Here is an 18,549-nt window from a genome sequence, read left to right on the forward strand (position 1 = left end):
GAATTATGAACTTCCCAAAATCACCAACAAAGTTTAGATTTTATAATGAATTGGTGGGATCTTCTGCTGAAGATATTGCTCAAACAACAATGAAGAAAGCAGTTGAAGAAGCTGTGACAGATAATGGGAATTGTAGAGATTTAACTGTTGCTTTAGATGGATCATGGCAATGTAGAGGTCATAAATCTCTAAATGGATTTGTGACAGCTACCAGTGGAGACAGTTGCAAAGTAATTAATGTTGCTATTCTCTCAAAACATTGTAGATGTAAGGGCAATTCCAAGCTCGAACATAGTGAAAGCTGTGAAGCAAATTTTTATGGCACAAGTGGAGCGATGAAGTAGAGGGAGTGAAAGCAATTTTTTCCGGATCACAGGAGCGGTATAATGTATGATACACTAACTATGTAGGAGATGGTGATTCTAAGGGATATAAAGCTTAGAGGAACCCAAACCTTATTGCAATGAAATTCACATTAAAAAACAGGAGTGCATTGGACATGTGCAGAAACACATGGGGGCTCGCTTGCGCAAACTAAAGCAGACATTAGGATCCCAGAAGCTTAGTGATGGTAAGACCCTTGGAGGAAGAGTAAGATTGACAGATCAAGCAATAGATTGCAGAAGTATTATGGGCGAGCAATTAGGCAAAATACAAAAAACATTGAGCATATGAGGAGAGCAGTATGGGCATTATTTTTTCATACTGCATCAACAAATGAGCACCCACAACATGCACTGTGCCCCACAGGTGATGACTCATGGTGTAAGTACCAATCAGGAAAGGAAGATGCCTGTAAAAACAGTTTGCCAAATGCTGTAATTGATGTAATTAATCCCATATTCAGAGATTTATCACAGCCAAGTTTATTGGAAAAGTGTTTACATGGGAAAACACAAAATCCAAATGAAAGTGCAAATAATTTAATTTGGATTAGGATTACCAAAAGTGTGTTTGTACAGATAAAAACATTGCATTTTGGAGTGTATGATGCAGTGGCAACATACAATGAAGGAAACATTATCAAATGTGATGCACTGAAATGTTTCGGTTTCCAACCAGAACACACCATCATTTCCACAATGCGCCTAATTGATGAAGAAAGACTAAGATGTGCAGGAAGAAGAGACAAAACCTACAACTTGCAGGAAAATGAAAGAAAACACCAGTGAAAAGGAACCTAACACTAGAAAAAGAAGAGGATGCCCATCATATGGGGGCAGGAATGTATTAAAAAACTTTGGAAGCCATTTCCTGTAACTTTAAAATGTTCATCTTTGAGGAACATTTTCTCAAAAACTGCTGACAGTATATCAATGAAATTTATATTGTATAATTCAAGAGTTATAGAAGAAACAGTGCAAAATTTTAGAGAAAAAAATAAACATCTGTTTAAAAAAATTGTAAAACAAAAACCAATAAATATTTCTTAACATGGCAGTATAACTTTGTAGATAAATATTCACTGAACATGTTAGTCCAAATTTCAGAGCAATATATTTAATGGTTTTAGAAAAAAATGTTCTTTCTATTTGCTAAAATTAACATGGAGGAGATGGATCATTCCGGCTCCCCTTAAAACAATTTCCTTGGTATACACTGATTTGATTTTATGCCATAAACTATATCTTGTATTGTGAAGAGCATGGTTTTGCTTTGTTGAAGTACCCTGTATTCTACAGGAGGATTCTACATTGAAGTTGAAGTCTTAAACAGTTGAAATGTGTTACAAAAGAATTAATGTCAGTAATTTATTCAAAGCTTTTGTGTGCATTATATTCATTAAGGAAAATTACACAATTTCTAACTTGTTTAATTTGTGTTGGGGTTTATTTTTGGCTATTGATATGGAGTAGTGTAGTTGTTTCAACTGAAGGTACTGACTTTTTTTCCTTTTTCAGAAATTTTATGTGCCCTTGCAAGCATACTGCTCATATGGTTAATAACTGCAGTTTTTGTGTACTTGGCAGTACATCGAATGTTAAGTGGGAAATATACAATAAAAACACAAACAATGATGCTGGTAGCAGGATTAGGAATTGTGGTAAATGCAGTGTAAGTATATATTATGAAATATTACCTTATTCTGAATGTGTCCCTCTTCCTGAAATAATTAATGTACACATTATTTAGACAGTTTCAAAATAATGAAATGAGGGAAAGTCAGATTAGTCTTATGCCTGACCGACATACTACATGGAGCACTGAGGTTTTGGATAACTGTGTGTGAATTCATTTTCTGGTGAAAGCATTAATGTTTCCATGTGAACAATTTCATGTTTAGTATAATTATACATACTTCATTTGAAGTAGTAGTGTACATTCACAATTAAAATTGTAACTTAATTAATAAATGGCAAATTGTGTTAAAATTTCTTCATGTTGATGTAAGAAAGTATCAGAAAAAGAGTCATCACATAATTCTGTTGGGAGGAAATGTATTGCAGCATGTAAAGACTTGACAAGCTGCACCACCAGATGAGCCACTTGCTGAGTGCATTTGTATTTCTTATGAGATGCTGTGAAGAACATCTGGTGCTGAACTTCACCAAGGTAACACATCACATCGACTCAGAGACAGCCATAAGAATTGATAAACACACCAGCCTAGCCACTTGCTGCAGCCTGGACTCGACTAACAAAGAACTTTTTAAATTACATCTACAGCTGTAGCAGTAGTTCAGTTCCTGGACCTGAAATGGATTGGTGCTGTCACATGGGCCACAAAGGACTCCGCACAAAGGAAGGCCACCAGACATGAAACATCAAAATTGGAACACATAAGAGAGAGAACCTTCTGATGCTCCCTGTAAGATTATCAGCAATCTCACGGCCAAGCAACTGGATGAGGTTGTGGTTTCAGTTCTTAAGAAAGGTCTCCATTTTGCACCCACTCCTAAATTCGCACCTATCGTGGACATCATCAGTGCAGTGGAACAGGCAACCACATGCATTTCACCTGAAGCAGCTGAAGAAGTGCATCGTGAAACCTATTGTGCTGTCACATAAACAAGACATGGGAAACTGATTGTCTGTTGCAGGGAGTGGGCAGCCTTATGGGAATTAAGAGGAGATTCAAATATGCACTTTTATCAGTCATCAAAGGCAAAGCAACTGTTGTCCTATCTCACAAAGATTAGATTGAGAAAATGTTTGGCCTGCTAGAAGACGGTGCATACTGGAAAATCGACAAAATTCTATGAAGAAGGCGGAGAGGAAGACCATGGCACTTCTCCAAGAATCTGACTTTTCAGGCAAGGTTGTTAAGAAGCTGCAACAGAGCATCATTTCCACTGGGACTTTAGCGACTGCCGAAAGTTCACAAATATGGGGTACCTTTATGCCTCATTATTAGTAACAATGGTGCCCCAATGTACCTACTCACTAAATACCTGAAGAATTTGCTTAACACTTATGTCAGGAAGTGTTCACATCGCATTCTCTACTATGTGGATTTTGTGGGACACCTTAACAGCATTAATTTTAAGGACACCAACATCCTCGAAAGCTTTGATTTTGTGTCTGTTTTGATTAGAGTGCAAGTGCCTTTACAAGAATCCTTTGAACTTATTGGCCATAAATTTGACATAGAGAAGACCAACCTTTTTATGCGTGTTTTGGTGTTGATATACTTTCTTTTTTCGACTGTGGCTACTACGAGCAGACGGAACTAGTAGCCATGGAGTGTCCACTTCCATCAGTTTTGCCAACATGTATGTGGAATGTTTTGAGGAGGAAACCCTGGACTCCACCCAATTGGCTGCCTTTTTCTTCTGGTATGTAGATGACACCATTGTAATATGGCTATATGGAATAGAGAAGCTGAATTACTTCATCATTCATCTCAGTTCCATACACCCAAACATCAGTTTTACCATGGAAGTGAAAGTGGATGGAGTGCTCCCCTTTCTGGAAGTATTGTTAAAATGAAGAGTGGCAGGCACATTGGGCTGTATTGTGTACCGGAAGAAGACACACACCAACCTATACTTATACGAGGCCTTTTCAAAAAATCCTGTAACTTTGTCCACAAAATTTTTCTACACTTACTTTAACTTACTGTCCATAGTCTCCTGCGAAACATTCTCCTCCACAATTGATACACTGCTCCCAATGCGGTTTCCACTTCCAGAAGCATTCTTGGTATGCCTCTTGCTGGATTGTGCGAAGTGCCATTTGCGAATTTTCTTTTATCTCGTCTGTCATTGCAAATCTTCATCCTTTCAACAAGATTTTCAACTTTGGAAATTAAAAAAAAAAAAAAGTCTGCAGGGGCCATACAATTATCTTAAGGAACATCTCATTCTCATTAGCATGATCCAAAACCTCTTCACAGATTGCGAGGAAAGGTATTTTTGGTCCTGACTCATGAGCTGTGCAATGAACTTGACTGCAAGACGATGCATCTCAAGATGCTGTGTCAGGATTTCATGACATAATCAAGCTGAAATGTTACATTCTTCTGCAATCTTGCTGACTGTCAATCTTCAATTGGCATGCACAGTTTCATTGACGTTACTAACATGAGCATCGTTGGTAGACGCCGAAGGGCGCCCTGAATGAAGGTCATCATTGACTCCAGCTGACCATTTGTAAATTGTGTGAACCATTTGTAACACCGAGTATGGATTAAGCACTCATCATCGTAGGCTTCCTGCATCATTTGGTGTGTATCTGTAAAGGTTTTCTTGAGTTTCACGCAAAATTTAATGTAGATGCATTGCTCCTCTAACTCTGCCCTCTCAAAATTCTCAAACTGTGCGACACAACATTTTACTCAATACAGTACTGAACAGTAACACACAACAATGAAAGTTTTGGCAGCTACACTTCAAACACAGGCACATGCAGGGGTTGCCAACCGCTTTCGCTCAAACACACCAGTGGCCTGAAATTATGAACATTCCATAATTTTTTGAACAGATCCCATATTCAGGCAGTTGCCGCCATCGGGCACAGAGGAATGGCATGCTCAAAACATGTGTTTATAGGGCTCGTATTCCCTCTGACAAAGTCTCAACTAAGAATGTGAACATCTCTTGCGTATGTCAGATACTCTGCCAATGTGGCAAGCATATGTAGAACATATGGTGTGAACTGTCAAAGATTGTTCCAGAGAGCATCAACGGCACACCGGATTCCACCACCCTAACAAGTTGGCAGTCGCAGAACCTAGCCTTCCCAAATTATACAAAATAGATTATGACCACACCGTGGTTCTGACACAGACATTTAACTGTGTCATTATTTAATCTATCAAAATTCAAGTAAGGGAACCACTGATCAGTCCTGAGAGTGGCTACATCCTTCTTAAAGTCAGGGTACCCACAATTTGCCTTAGGAAGGAGATATTCCACTACAAACTGACTTTAGGGGCAGGTGGAGGAACAGCAGAAGTGCCAACAGCAAATGTACCTGAGCGTGAACCTAGGACAGAGCAATGTGTTGGTGGGAAGAGTGGGTGAGGAGATGCTGGGCATGGGCGGTGCATAGAACGGCAGATCGGAAGGAAGGGAGGAATAGATATTTGTGGGTCCCCCCCAGTGCTCAGTTCATCAGTGCACCTGATGATGGGAATGTGGTTGCTTGCCGAAACATTGTGCCCATTGGACACTGATATCAACTCATTCACCCGTGAACTATTTCTTCAAGAGTCAAACCCATTCCTTTGACACATCTTTTTCTTTCCAGTTCATCTCTGTTGAGTGTTCACATCAGCCACAACACTATTATTGGGAAGGGGGGGGGGGATGTGTGGCACAGTTTTAATTTAAACGTTGATGGATGCTTCAGTCATTTGAAAGGAACCATGTGAGATGGTGCTAAAAGGCTAGAACAGAATTTTAACATGGACCTACCGAATTACAGCTACAGCATTTAGCCTCTGCAACTATTACTTCATTATTGTGTTAGAAAAAGAAGGGGAATACAGTTTTGAATAAAAGGGAACTGTTCCTAAATGATTGGAGCTGATGGCATCTGAAAAAGTGAATTACTCACAGATAGTAAAGAAAGGTTTAGATGAAGAGAAGAAGATAAATTAGGCTCCTAAACCCTGACTACTGTCAAGCAGTAATTAACAATGAATTGTGTAGATGAATTATCAGCATTGCATATTATGTTTATACCATTTTGCAATGGCATGAATATTATAACAGTAATGGTGGAAGAAAGGAGAAAAAAGATAGAGTGTTTGATCGTCAACCATATTTTTATTTATGTGAGGGATTGGAAACCCATGAAGTCAAGATTGCACGTGATATCTTCTTTATTTGAATGGATTACTAGTTTCGGCTAACATTTAGCCATCTTCAGATCTAAGATAAAAACAGATTTTTTCACATGTAAGCAGCATACAACAGTTTATAGAACTGCATGTAAGATTTTAATAGGGTTCTACAGTATATCCATGAATTAATTACAGAAGACAAAACTTTTTACATGAAGTCATTTTAGTGAGTAGTTACATATGCAAATATTGTTCTTTTATTTGCACTGCATCTTCTTTATATTAATGTAAATTTCCAGTTTTATGACCATTGTTCAATTACCCTGGCCACGAATGATTGAAAAGCTGTTTGTACCTGTCATACATGGGTGTTGTCATTTTAAGAAAGATTTTAATGAAGTGTGAAGCTGCAGTGTCACCACCACTAATCAAGAACGTTTTATTGGAATATATTCTTGAACCATACTACAATATTATGTACAGTTCTGTAAGCTGTTGTATGTGGGTAACATACTATAAAATCTAGCTTATATCTGAAGACGGCTAGATGTTGGCCGAAACTACTAATCTATCCAATTGAAGATGATTTCATGTGTGATACTGACTTCATAAATTAAAAAAATAAAAAGACCGTTTCAACTTATCTTGCTGAGGTGTAAGTGTCCAGGGGCAGCTAAATTCCATGGAGATATTCCAAAAATGAGCTTGCTACAAAATGACTGAAGTACTTTTCTTAGATCTCGACATTTTTATTACATGCTTTGATGCCACATCCATAAAGTTCACAAATCATTTCATATAAACTTGTCAAACTCTTGAAGTAATTACATTAACAGCAAATGCTGCTCGTAACAAATTCAGTACATTGCCACCACAGTCCGTAACTTAACCATACCTCAGAACAACTCGCTTGCCACACTTGGTTCCAATGTACGACTGAGGACTATAATGTAGCAAAGATAACTTTCAAAGGTGTAAGTTCTATTTTAATAGACCATAAGACTCCCTGGATGACTAACCTTTTGAGAGATGTTATAATTATGTCTTCTGAGTATACATGGTGTACCAGGAGGAATGGTCAGTATTCAGGGATATGACAGGAATGACCATTTCAAGCAAAAAGGTCTAGTAAACATGAGCTTCAAAATTCACCCCTTAAAAGCAATCAGCAAGTAATCAGTAGAAGAGATATGTTTCAGAAAGGTATGCATTTTGAGAACCCATGTTTACTTAACTTTTTATTTTGAATGATCATTCCTGTCACATCCTTCAATATTGTCAATACCTCTAGGGCACACTATATACAAAATTCTCAAATAAACTTCAATCAGAACAAAGGAAATCTAATACTGAAAATAAATGGATACAACAAGATCCCTGCAAAAACTGAAATATCTGCAAATTTATACAAAACAGCATCAGTAATTTTATTTATGGGTGTCAGTGGATGTAGTAAAGATTATAGGGCATCAATATTGCATAATTACAAGCTTTAGGATGATGAGCATATATATTAACATGTTGCCACATAGCAACTGCAACTCAGACTTTAAAATAAATCTCCTGGAATTTTTAAAATTTCTTATTTATTTTGTGCGTATTCTAGTTTCATTTACCCTTGTTGTTTCATCCATAAAATGGAAAGAAACACACAACCACTAAAATGATGTGTAGAAATTATGAAGAAAGCAAAACAGGATGAAAAAAAAAAATAAAACAAACTCTAAGGACACAATCTACTCTAAACCAAACTTGTAGACAGAATACAATTAAAACGCCAAAATGAAGGCAAAAATTAAACTGGAACCATTGCACATAAACAAAGAGGATCCCGCTAAGAGATAAACAAGATATATCAGGAAGTTCCATAGAATACTAGCATCATGAGAAACACCAGAAGCCAATATGTGAATATAGACATGATAGTGAAAATGAGATGAACTTTTGCAGGCAGCCTGCAGTTGTCATTTCAACTAATCAGTGCCCTCAGGTTGCAGGTTTTGATGATGTTTCTCCTTTTCTATTGAATAAATAGTTCACCAGTAGCTTTAAGATCAACATTTTATAAATTTATTGAGAAAATCAAGCTAAAAAAGTGTGTTGGAGCACTCGAACAGTGTTGGTACTACATGTGACTCAATGGGTTTTTGACGTGATTGGGCTACAATGTGTGTGTTATAACAGCTTGCTCATCATGAGCTTAAAAAATTAATTTTGAGGAGTTTTCTGTCTTGTGAGTTGATAGAAACAAGGCCTGTGATTAGCCACATAGACAGTGATACAGAGACTGGTGGAACTGACAGGCAGGTCCAGTCAGTTAACAGTGGCAGAGTGAATGGTTGGTCAGAAGCAAAATCCAGAACACACAGAATATTGGAGTAAAGCATGATAAGTGTGTACATTGTGTGATCCATAGGGAGATCAATAATAAATTATCAGCAGAGGACTCTATGTGAGGTGCGATATCTGTAGTTTCATAGAAGACAACAGAGTGCCTGAGCTGTCTGTGTTTGCAGTATTTATTGCTTGTGTTGTGACACATCAGTTGTGCCCTCCACGGCTGTACGGGACAGCTTACTGACTGGGCAGTCTGAGTATCTCTTACTGTGCATCAATATCAGTACTCTGGCTGGACAGGGAATCTGAGTCGCTATCAGATATTAAACACCTCCCCCTTAAAGTGGCATGTAGGACTTGAGATGGACATATTTGCAACTGACCCACCAAAGAAGGTGAGAGAAAGATGCTGGATTCCCCAGCAGAGGGACTCATGGCGTTTCTGTTGTGTTGACGAGATCAGATATCAGTGTGAGGACCATGGGTAGTAAGTAGTAGTGGCTGATTGCCTGTGGGGAACTACTTGGACATACCTGCAGGGAAGTGGATGTCAGTAGTGCCTTGGTGGGCAGCAGCAGCAGCAGCTGCTCTGTGTCTGCAGACATCTCATTGTCTTAACATTTGATTTCCACTCCATTTTCTGCTTTGTCAAGAAGGTCTTCGGTGGTGGGAACGAGAAGAAGCTTAGGGGATGGCAATGGTTGCACCTCCATCAGCTCCCAGCGGGGGTTGTTGTTGACCCCTTTTATCACTGGTGCTAGGGGCAGGAGTATAATGATAGTGACAGGCAGGCTATAGGGGAGGTTGGGAAAGCAGTGTGGTTTTGTTGTGGTTGTGTCTGTGTCTATGGGCCCAAGTCTGTTGTGGAGGAATCAGAGATGCGGCTGTGGTGCTTGCTGTGGTTGATGACTGCAGAGCCAGTTCTAATGTTTGGACTAGCCACAACTTCAAACATTTGTGACCATGTATGAACCCATCTGTGGGAGACTGCATTGTAATATGACTGTGCATGAACAATGGGCTCACTGGTCCAGGTGCAGCAGTATGTTGAGAGTATGTGATCCATGCCCATAGCATACTTCAGCTGAACTTCATCTGTTGGCACGGATGGACCGTTACACTATCTATTCAAAAATATCTGGACACTTCTTAGTGAACATTAAAGCTTCAAGCTGCAGTCTGTGTCTTTTGTTACTTAGTGTGCTGTGATTGGGAATTTTTCAGGGATGCATGGCTGGTTATGTCCAAGGCAGAACACTGTGCTTTGTGCCTGTCAAATTTATGTCTGGTCTGCAAGGCACATGTTAAAGTGCATCTGAATTTGCGTGCTGTGTGTGGGGTCGATAGTGGATTTTGTAATTGTAATTACTAAGAAATAAGCCGTACTCATGTAGTCATTAGGCTGTGTTATCAGAGAGCGTAGATTGGTGGTCAAACACAGCAACTAGGGACTTGTGATGTGCATTCAGATATAATTTTGTTGTATATAGATAAATGTGAAATTTGATGATACTGTGTATGAATCTTAACACCACTTCAGTTTTTGAAGTTTTGTTGAGCTGCAGTTAACATTTTCAAAGTGAATGCATTTGCTTTTATGTGTCATTGGTATATTTGTTAGATAACACTGTGCCAGTATCCAAGTCATTGGTAGGTGGAAGCTCATAGTTCTATTTTAAGGTTATAAAATGCTTTCTTACATGTTTCTGTCCAAAAAAATGTGAACCCCTTTTTACTTCATTGATGAGGAAATGGGAGATTTGGGCAGCCTGTAATAATTAACTTCTCGTAGAAATGGCTGTAACTCTTTTAAATTCTTATGAACTGGTAAGTTTATTGCAGCTGCCTGGACCTGCATGAGCATTAGCTCTTTCTTACTCAACATGGCTCAAAAATGGCTCTGAGCACTATGGGACTCAACTGCTGAGGTCATTAGTCCCCTAGAACTTAGAACTAGTTAAACCTAACTAACCTAAGGACATCACAAACATCCATGCCCGAGGCAGGATTCGAACCTGCGACCGAAGCGGTCTTGCGGTTCCAGACTGCAGCGCCTTTAACCGCACGGCCACTTCGGCCGGCTACTCAACATGCTCCACCAGTATTTTACACTCATTGTAAAAAGAAAATAGCTGAAAATGCAGACCATAGACTTGAAGTCGGTCAAATAATGCTACTAGACTTTGCAAATGCTGCTCCCACATGACCCCATTACCATTATGTCATCTAATCAATTTGCAAAGTTTGGAATGCCATGAATTGGTAGTTGGGGTACCTCTTAAATCAGGGCTGGCCATGATGTGCCATTTCATTTAGTATTGCAGGGTGCCGTTTTTTGGTTGACACAACTCATTTCTGTTCAGTAGAATTGTGCTGTCAGCACTGCTGACCATTCGTTATTGTTGAATTTATGAAAGAAGGAGGAGTGCAGGAATGAAAATTAGAACATGTGGAATGGACTACAGACCGCACATTTTAAGTGGACTTGACTGCACACTGCCCACCATCACACATTGCAAGATGGGAAACAACTTCTTTCTGATTTCATGAGGATGCATTTAAAAAGAAAATTGTGTTGTAGAAGAGGCACATTCTGACAAAAACAGTCCAGTTCCCTAAGCTTAATGGTATTAAAGAAAAAAGAAGATATGAAAATTCATTGTAGCCTTGAAAGAATTACAACAATAGTTTACTAATATTTTGAGGACACTGCTCATCTTGTGTGTGTTTCGAAGCTGTTTTCAAGACGATTTGCCATCTCAGTTGGAAGCACTCCTGTGCACTTGCAGATGTAATTAATTGATCTGCACTGTAACTCTCGTTTTAAACACAAATAGTTTTATGTTAAAACTGCCCAGGACATCAAAATTGTTTTCCTCAGGTAGCATTTTCACAACTCCATAATGAGGTTGCAAAAGTGCTACAATATTTCAGTTAACATAAGTGTGTGGAAGAACCTTTCTCTGTCACGCAACTAAGTCAGTTACAATTACGTGGCAACCTGAGTGCAAAAATCTGTGAAATTGTCTGTGACTGTCTGAAAATTTGTTTCTTTGTGATCTATGTTGTTGAGGAGTATGAAATAGGAAACGGAGTTATATACAATGCAACTGCATTGCCATCTAAATACAGCATATTTGCAGTTTTCCCCTCGTCCCCCTCCTCCCACACAAACAGTGTGGTGTGACAATGGTGGAAGTGTTCATCCTGGCTGAGTGCTATGTCACATGGACCAGGGCAGGGCTTGCGAGCTGATGTTTTGGCTGCCTGTCTTAAATATTGCATGGGTACTTTGAACCTCAAAAGATAATCAGGTGCACTGGTACATTAGTGAATAGCATATTAATTACTTCAATTTGTTTAGTCCTGCTATTGACAGACAACTGTAAATAAGCATAAGAAAGATCTGTTTTAGACCCAAACTGGTTAACAATACCTCTAACCTAGGAATTTGATGCAAATATGTGTGTAATTGGAGATTAACATTAGAATTATAATGACCACATGTTCTGATTGAGCCATTAGGCATTTTTATGACTACCATTTGATTTGGCCACTGGCTTGAAGAATATCATGTGCATCTCAGCATAGGTAGAACACAGATTATGAGCATTCGCACTTATGGTAACGCAGAAACCCGTGGAACAAACAGTCAGTTCCATTTTTCAATGACAGCGGAGTTCACAAAGTGAATGGCTAACTAGAAGAAAAGTTCAGAGTACAGTGAAAGTCATCAAAAGCATAAACAAACTTTCTAGAGAGTGACCTGATTTGAGAAACGTAAGCAGGTAAAGCAGTCTGCCATCAGTGGCGAGTATTGAAAGCTTCAGAGATTAGTGAGAGCTGCCAGACAAGTGTGGTGCCATGATATTTATGGACACTGTCACGTCAGTGGACGGGCCCATATTACATACCTGCAATTGCACTGTGCAGCCATGGTATGAAGCTCAAGTATCCTTGATCTTTCCTCCATATCGATACTTGGGGTGGGTAGGGAGTACGAATCACTGTTGGATACTGAAGAAGAAATCAGGTATATTACTCCAGTGTTTTTTAATGTATCTACTTCTGCCTTAACTTAATCAAGCATGATGAATGGCTCTAGGCATGCTCTGCAAAACTTAGGTGCTGCAGATAGCTTTAATGCTGTGTGTGCTTGAAAATACCATGCACACCATAATGTAGTTTTGAACAGTTGCGTGAACTGTGCACATACAAAATCATATGCCTGGAATAGAATCATGGTTGAAGCTATATTTACGTGGTCTTGAATTTGAAAGCCAAAAAGTGCAAAAGTATCTGTCCCAATAATATTAGTTACTGTCCAAGAATGTAGTACCCACAAGTTTAGATGTCTAGCTTTTGTTTTCTTCATTTGGATTGACATTTGGTCCTGTAATGGAATTGACTGCCTATCGTATGTCAACACTTCGTGCTGAATGTACTACAGCCGTGATGAATCAGTGAGTGAGTACATTTTCATGTTAATCGAACATTCATCTGTGCCTGTGTCCAACTGAAAGTCTGGCCTTCACTGGTGACTTCCAGTACTAATGTGAGCTTCTGCAACTCTACCTCTGCTTACATACTAAGTCTCGCGGATCTGCAGCCCATTCTGTGTATGTTTGTATACATTGCTTAACACACTGATTAAATTTGAGACTAGTCACCACCACTGGGGTTTGGTGGCCTTAGCAGTCAGTCAGCTAACCATACACATTAGAAAAACTCCTGGGGTCCAAGAGCAACCGTAATTTCTTTATCGCTTCATACATTTTGTTATAAGAAAACAGTAAAAGGGTACTCTAATGATCAGGCTAAGTTATTCGACTTACCTTGCAATGAATAAAAAAATTATGCATGTAGACCATCCAACTCTTCTTCGTTTCACCAAAGTAGGTTGTGGTTGTTGTTGTTGTTGTGCTGCTGCTGTTATAGCAGTTTTAACATCTGCCACTGTTTTGCTATTGGTTTGCTAGCTGCTGCTACAATATCTGCTGCTGTTGCAGTTCCCACTTGCTGCTAATGTCACTTTCTGTTCTCCATGCTGTTCTTGTTGGTTGGTAAACTGCTGTTGGAACATTTGCTGATGCAATTCCACTGCTGCTGACACAACTTCAGAAACTCAGGACTTAAGCTGAACGCTGACTGGTTACACAGTGAGGGATGTTCTCATTCCCACTTGTCTATCCTACTCGAGAATAGGTGGAAACAAATTTCATGTCCGTGAGAATTTGCACTGAACAGTTCCACAGAGACCACTAGAACAGACAGGCTGGACAACCTAATTATTTCTGACTGAACGTTGATATCAGTATGTGGGCTGGGTGGGGAATTTGAAATGCTGTCAGATTCATAAAGTACCATAGACCATAATAAACAAACTGGATTAAAGGAAAGAACCATACCGACAACCAAGCTCAGATAAATATCATACAAACACTTGCCGTACTATGGAATGTAAAACTGCTGTCTCTGTAGAAATAGCAAGTATTAATATGTACTGATATTGCCCATACATTTATTAAAATCGGAGAGAACTAGTAAGTTGCTAACACAACAGAACATTGTGTGTATAGCGTTTTCTTGTGACGAGCCATGGTCCATTGACTCAGTAGCTATTCTGTTAATGACACATAATTCTTCACTTAAACTTTTTGTGCTAACTCCCTTCAGGTCACTTTCCAGGGAGAAAAGGTTTCAGGTTACTGAGAAATACTTGTATGTCTTTTTATGTCTTACTTAGGTTTTCATCAGAAATTGCAGGAATTTTGCAAGTGGTTCTTTGGATCTAGTAGCAGAGGTGGGTGTAAATATCAGGATGTTGTGATGTGCATAAAAATTAAAAATTGTCAAAAACCATCATAAATTTGCTTCAATTGATGGAAAAGCAGCACATACAACAAAATGGGATGAAAGAGGATCTTTTTAAGTACTGCATGTAGAAGGAAGCAATTAATCTTCATTAAAGAACTTTTGCCAAGAGAAATGACATAGTGAGTAAGGCAATTGCTTGCATAATATTTCATATGCTACTGACAAATGGGACACTGAAAACAAATAACAGTTTCAGCACCATGATCATCATAATCATAGTGTAAATCTGCATTATTTAGCACTAATAATTGTCATTACTTTTGCATGGTGCAAATTTGTACAAAAATTTTTGTTGTGTTACGTTGGCTTTGTGAAGTATGTCAAAATGGTTAACCACTTTATTCATTTATTATTTACACTTCAAAAAAGTTCCATAAGACCAAATTGAGGAGCAAATCTCCAAGGTCATGGAATGTGTCAATACATGAAATTACAACTTAAAAGTAATAACAGATAAAAATATTATGTTTATGAACCTAAAAAAAGTCAAGCCATAAGTTTGGTAAGTAAACACAATCAACAATATGACAAGAATCAGCTTAATTTTTCAAGGAACTCCTCGACAGAATAAGAGGAGTGACCCATGAGGAAACTCTTCAGTTTCGATTTGAAAGCACATGGATTACTGCTAAGATTTTTTAATTCTGGTGGTAGCTTATTGAAAATGGATGCTGCAGTATACTGCACACCTTCCTGCATGAGAGTTAACGAAGTCTGATCCAAATGCAGGTTTGATTTCTGGCAAGTATTAACTGAGTGAAAGTTGATTATTCGTGGGAATAAGTTAATATTGTTAACAAGAAATGCCAGTAAGGAATATATATATTGAGAGGACGATGTCAAAATATCCAGGCTCGTGAACAGGGGTCTAAAAGTGGTTCGTGAACTTATACCACTTATTGCCCAAACCACCCATTTCTGAGCCAAAAATATCCTTTTAGAATGGGAAGAGTTACCCAAAATATAATACCATATTACATAAGTGAATGAAAATAAGCAAAGTAGACTAATCTTTGTGTTGAACGATCACTCACTTCAGATACTGTTCCAGCAGTAAAAATTGCAGCATTAAGTCTTTGAACAAGATCGTGAACATGGACTTTCCACGACAGTTTACTATGTATCTGAACACCTAGAAATTTGAACTGTTCAGTTTCACTAATTGTATGTCTAATCTGTGAAATTAAAATGTCAGGATTTGTTGAATTGTGTGTTAGAAACTGTAAACTGCACTATTTGAAACCAAGCAAATGTTGCGCACAACATCCTTTACTATCAAGCTAGTGTCATCAGCAAACACAAATATTTCAGAGTTACCTGTAATACTAGTGGGCATATCATCTATATAAATAAGGAACAAGAGTGGCCCCAACACTGATCCCTGGGGCACCCCCCACTTGACTGTACCCCACTGATACCCCACATCACAGTCATTATCAACATTGTGAAAAATGACCTTCTGCTGCCTGTTGCTAAAGTAAGAGGTGAACCAATTGTGAGCTACTCCCCGTTTTCCGTAGTGGTCCAACACCTGGAGCAATATTTTGTGATCAACACAAATGCCTTAGTTAAATCAAAAAATATGCCAAGCGTTCAAAACCTTTTTGTTTAGCCCATCCAGTACCTTACAGAGAAAAGAGAATATAGCATTTTCAGTTGTTAAACGACATCTAAAGCCAATATGTACATTTGATAGCAAATCTTGTGATATAAAATGATCATTTATCCTTACATACACAGCCTTTTCAATAACTTTTGCAAACACTGATGGCATAGAAATAGGTCTAAAATTATCTACATTATCCCTTTCTCCCTTTTTATAAAGCGGGTTTACTACTGAGTACTTTAATCGCTCAGGAAACTGACCACTCCTAAAGGAAAAATAACAAATATGGCTAAATATAGGGCTACCATGTGCAGCACAGTACTTGAATATTCTGCTAGACACTCCATCATAACCATGAGAGTCCTTAATCTTCATTGATTTAGTTATTGACTCAATCTCCCTCTTGTCTGTATTACAGAGGAGTATTTCAGACATCAATCTCAGAAAGGCATTTGCGAAGAAAGTTATATGATTTCCTGTAGAAACTAAATTTTATTTAATTCACCAGCAATGCTCAGAAAACAATTGTTAAATACTGTACATATATCTGATTTATCAGTAACAGACACATTTTTACTGTGAACTGACTTTATATTGTCAACCTTGTGCTGCTGACCACACACTTCCTTCACAACTAGCCATATGGTTTTGATTTTAGCCTGTGCATTAGCTAGTCTATTTGCATACCACATACTCTTTGCCTTCCTAAGAACATTTTTAAGCACCTTACAATACTGTTTGTAATGGGCTACTGTAGCTTGATTGTGACTACGTCTAACATTTTGATATAATTCCCACTTTGTTCTACATGATATCCTAATCCCACTAGTCACCCACCTGGGCTGCCCATTACAGCTAATACCCCATTAAAAGTGTTCTAATGTAAAGCAACTCTCAAAGAGCATGAGAAATGTGTTAAGGAATGCATTGTACACTACTGGCCATTAAAATTGCTACACCAAGAAGAAATGCAGATGACAAACGGGTATTCATTGGACAAATATATTATACTAGAACTGACATGTGATTACATTTTCATTCAATTTGGGTGCATAGATCCTGAGAAATCAGTACCCAGAACAACCACTTCTGGCCGTAATAACGGCCTTGATACGCCTAGGCATTGAGTCAAACAGCTTGAATGGCGTGTACAGGTAAAGCTGCCCATGCAGCTTCAACACAATACCACAGTTCATCAAGAGTAGTGACTGGCATATTGTGACGAGCCAGTTGCTCTGCCACCATTGACCAGACGTTTTCAATTGGTGAGAGATCTGGAGAATGTGCTGGCCGGGGCAGCAGTAGAACATTTTCTGTATCCAGAAAGGCCCATACACGACCTGCTGAAATGTATGGTTTCGCAGGGATCGAATGAAGGGTAGAGCCACGGGTCGTAACACATCTGAAATGTAGCATCCACTGCTGAAAGTGCCATCAATGTGAACAAGAGGTGACTGAGATGTGTTTCCAATGGCACCCCATACCATCACGCCTGGTGATACGCCAGTATGACGATGACGAATACACGCTTCCAATGTGCGTTCACTGCAATGTCGCCAAACATGGATGCGACCATCGTGATGCTGTAAACAGAACCTGGATTCATCCGAAAAATGACATTTTGCCATTTGTGCACGCAGGTTCGTTGTTGAGTACAGCATTGCAGGCGCTCCTGTCTGTGATGCAGCATCAAGGGTAACCGCAGCCATGGTCTCAGAGCTGATAGTCCATGCTGCCGTAAATGTCGTTGAACTGTTTATGCAGGTGGTTGTTGTCTTGCAAATGTCCCCGTCTGTTGTCTCAGGGATCGAGACGTGCTGCACGATCCGTTACAGCCATGCGGATAAGATGCCTGTCATCTCGACTGCTAGTGATACGAGGCTGTTGGGATCCAGCACGGCGTTCTGTATTACCCTCCTGAATCCACTGATTCCATATTCTGCGAAGAGTGATTGGATCTCGACCAACGCGAGCAGCAATGTTGCGATGTGATAAACCGCAATCGTGATAGGCTACAATCCGACCTTTATCAAAGTCGGAAATGTGATGGTACGCATTTCTCCTCCTTACACAAGGCATCACAACAACGTTTCACCAGGCAGTGCCGGTCAACTGCTGTTTGTGTATGAGAAATCGGTTGGAAACTTTCCTCATGTCAGCACATTGTTGGTGTCGCCAGCGCCAACCTTGTGTGAATGCTCTGAAAAGCTAATCATTTGCATATCACAGCATCTTCTTCCTGTTGGTTAAATTTTGCGTCTGTAGCACGTCATCTTCGTGGTGTAGCAATTTTAATGGCCAATAGTGTATTTATCATCTAAGTTATCGACACTATAAACATTCTGTCATTCTTGTTCCTTGACAAGGTTTAAAAAACTCTCTATTGCTGTTGGATTAACTTTCCTACACAGTTTGTAATTAAATATGACATTGGTTTGAGTACAAAAGCCTTTTAGTGTTAAAATTTGTGCATCATGGTCTGAAAGGCCATTCACCCTTT

General features: G+C 39.0%; 1 protein-coding gene across 6 annotated transcripts in view; it reads left to right on the forward strand.

The window, feature by feature from the left end:
• The window catches only part of LOC126248764 (zinc transporter 2-like), an 82,671-nt gene that overhangs the window by 23,698 nt on the left and 40,424 nt on the right, over positions 1-18,549 (forward strand). For all 6 annotated transcript variants that reach the window (XR_007545529.1, XR_007545530.1, XM_049950119.1 and 3 more), the window contains exon 4: positions 1,902-2,055. Coding sequence is in view for 4 of the 6 variants with exons in the window: in XM_049950119.1 (XP_049806076.1) it covers positions 1,902-2,055 (154 nt within the window). In the remaining 2 variants the exon portion in view is untranslated. The remainder of the gene's footprint in view (positions 1-1,901; positions 2,056-18,549) is intronic.

Source organism: Schistocerca nitens, chromosome 3 (genome assembly GCF_023898315.1).
Source record: "Schistocerca nitens isolate TAMUIC-IGC-003100 chromosome 3, iqSchNite1.1, whole genome shotgun sequence".
NCBI lineage: Eukaryota > Metazoa > Arthropoda > Insecta > Orthoptera > Acrididae > Schistocerca > Schistocerca nitens.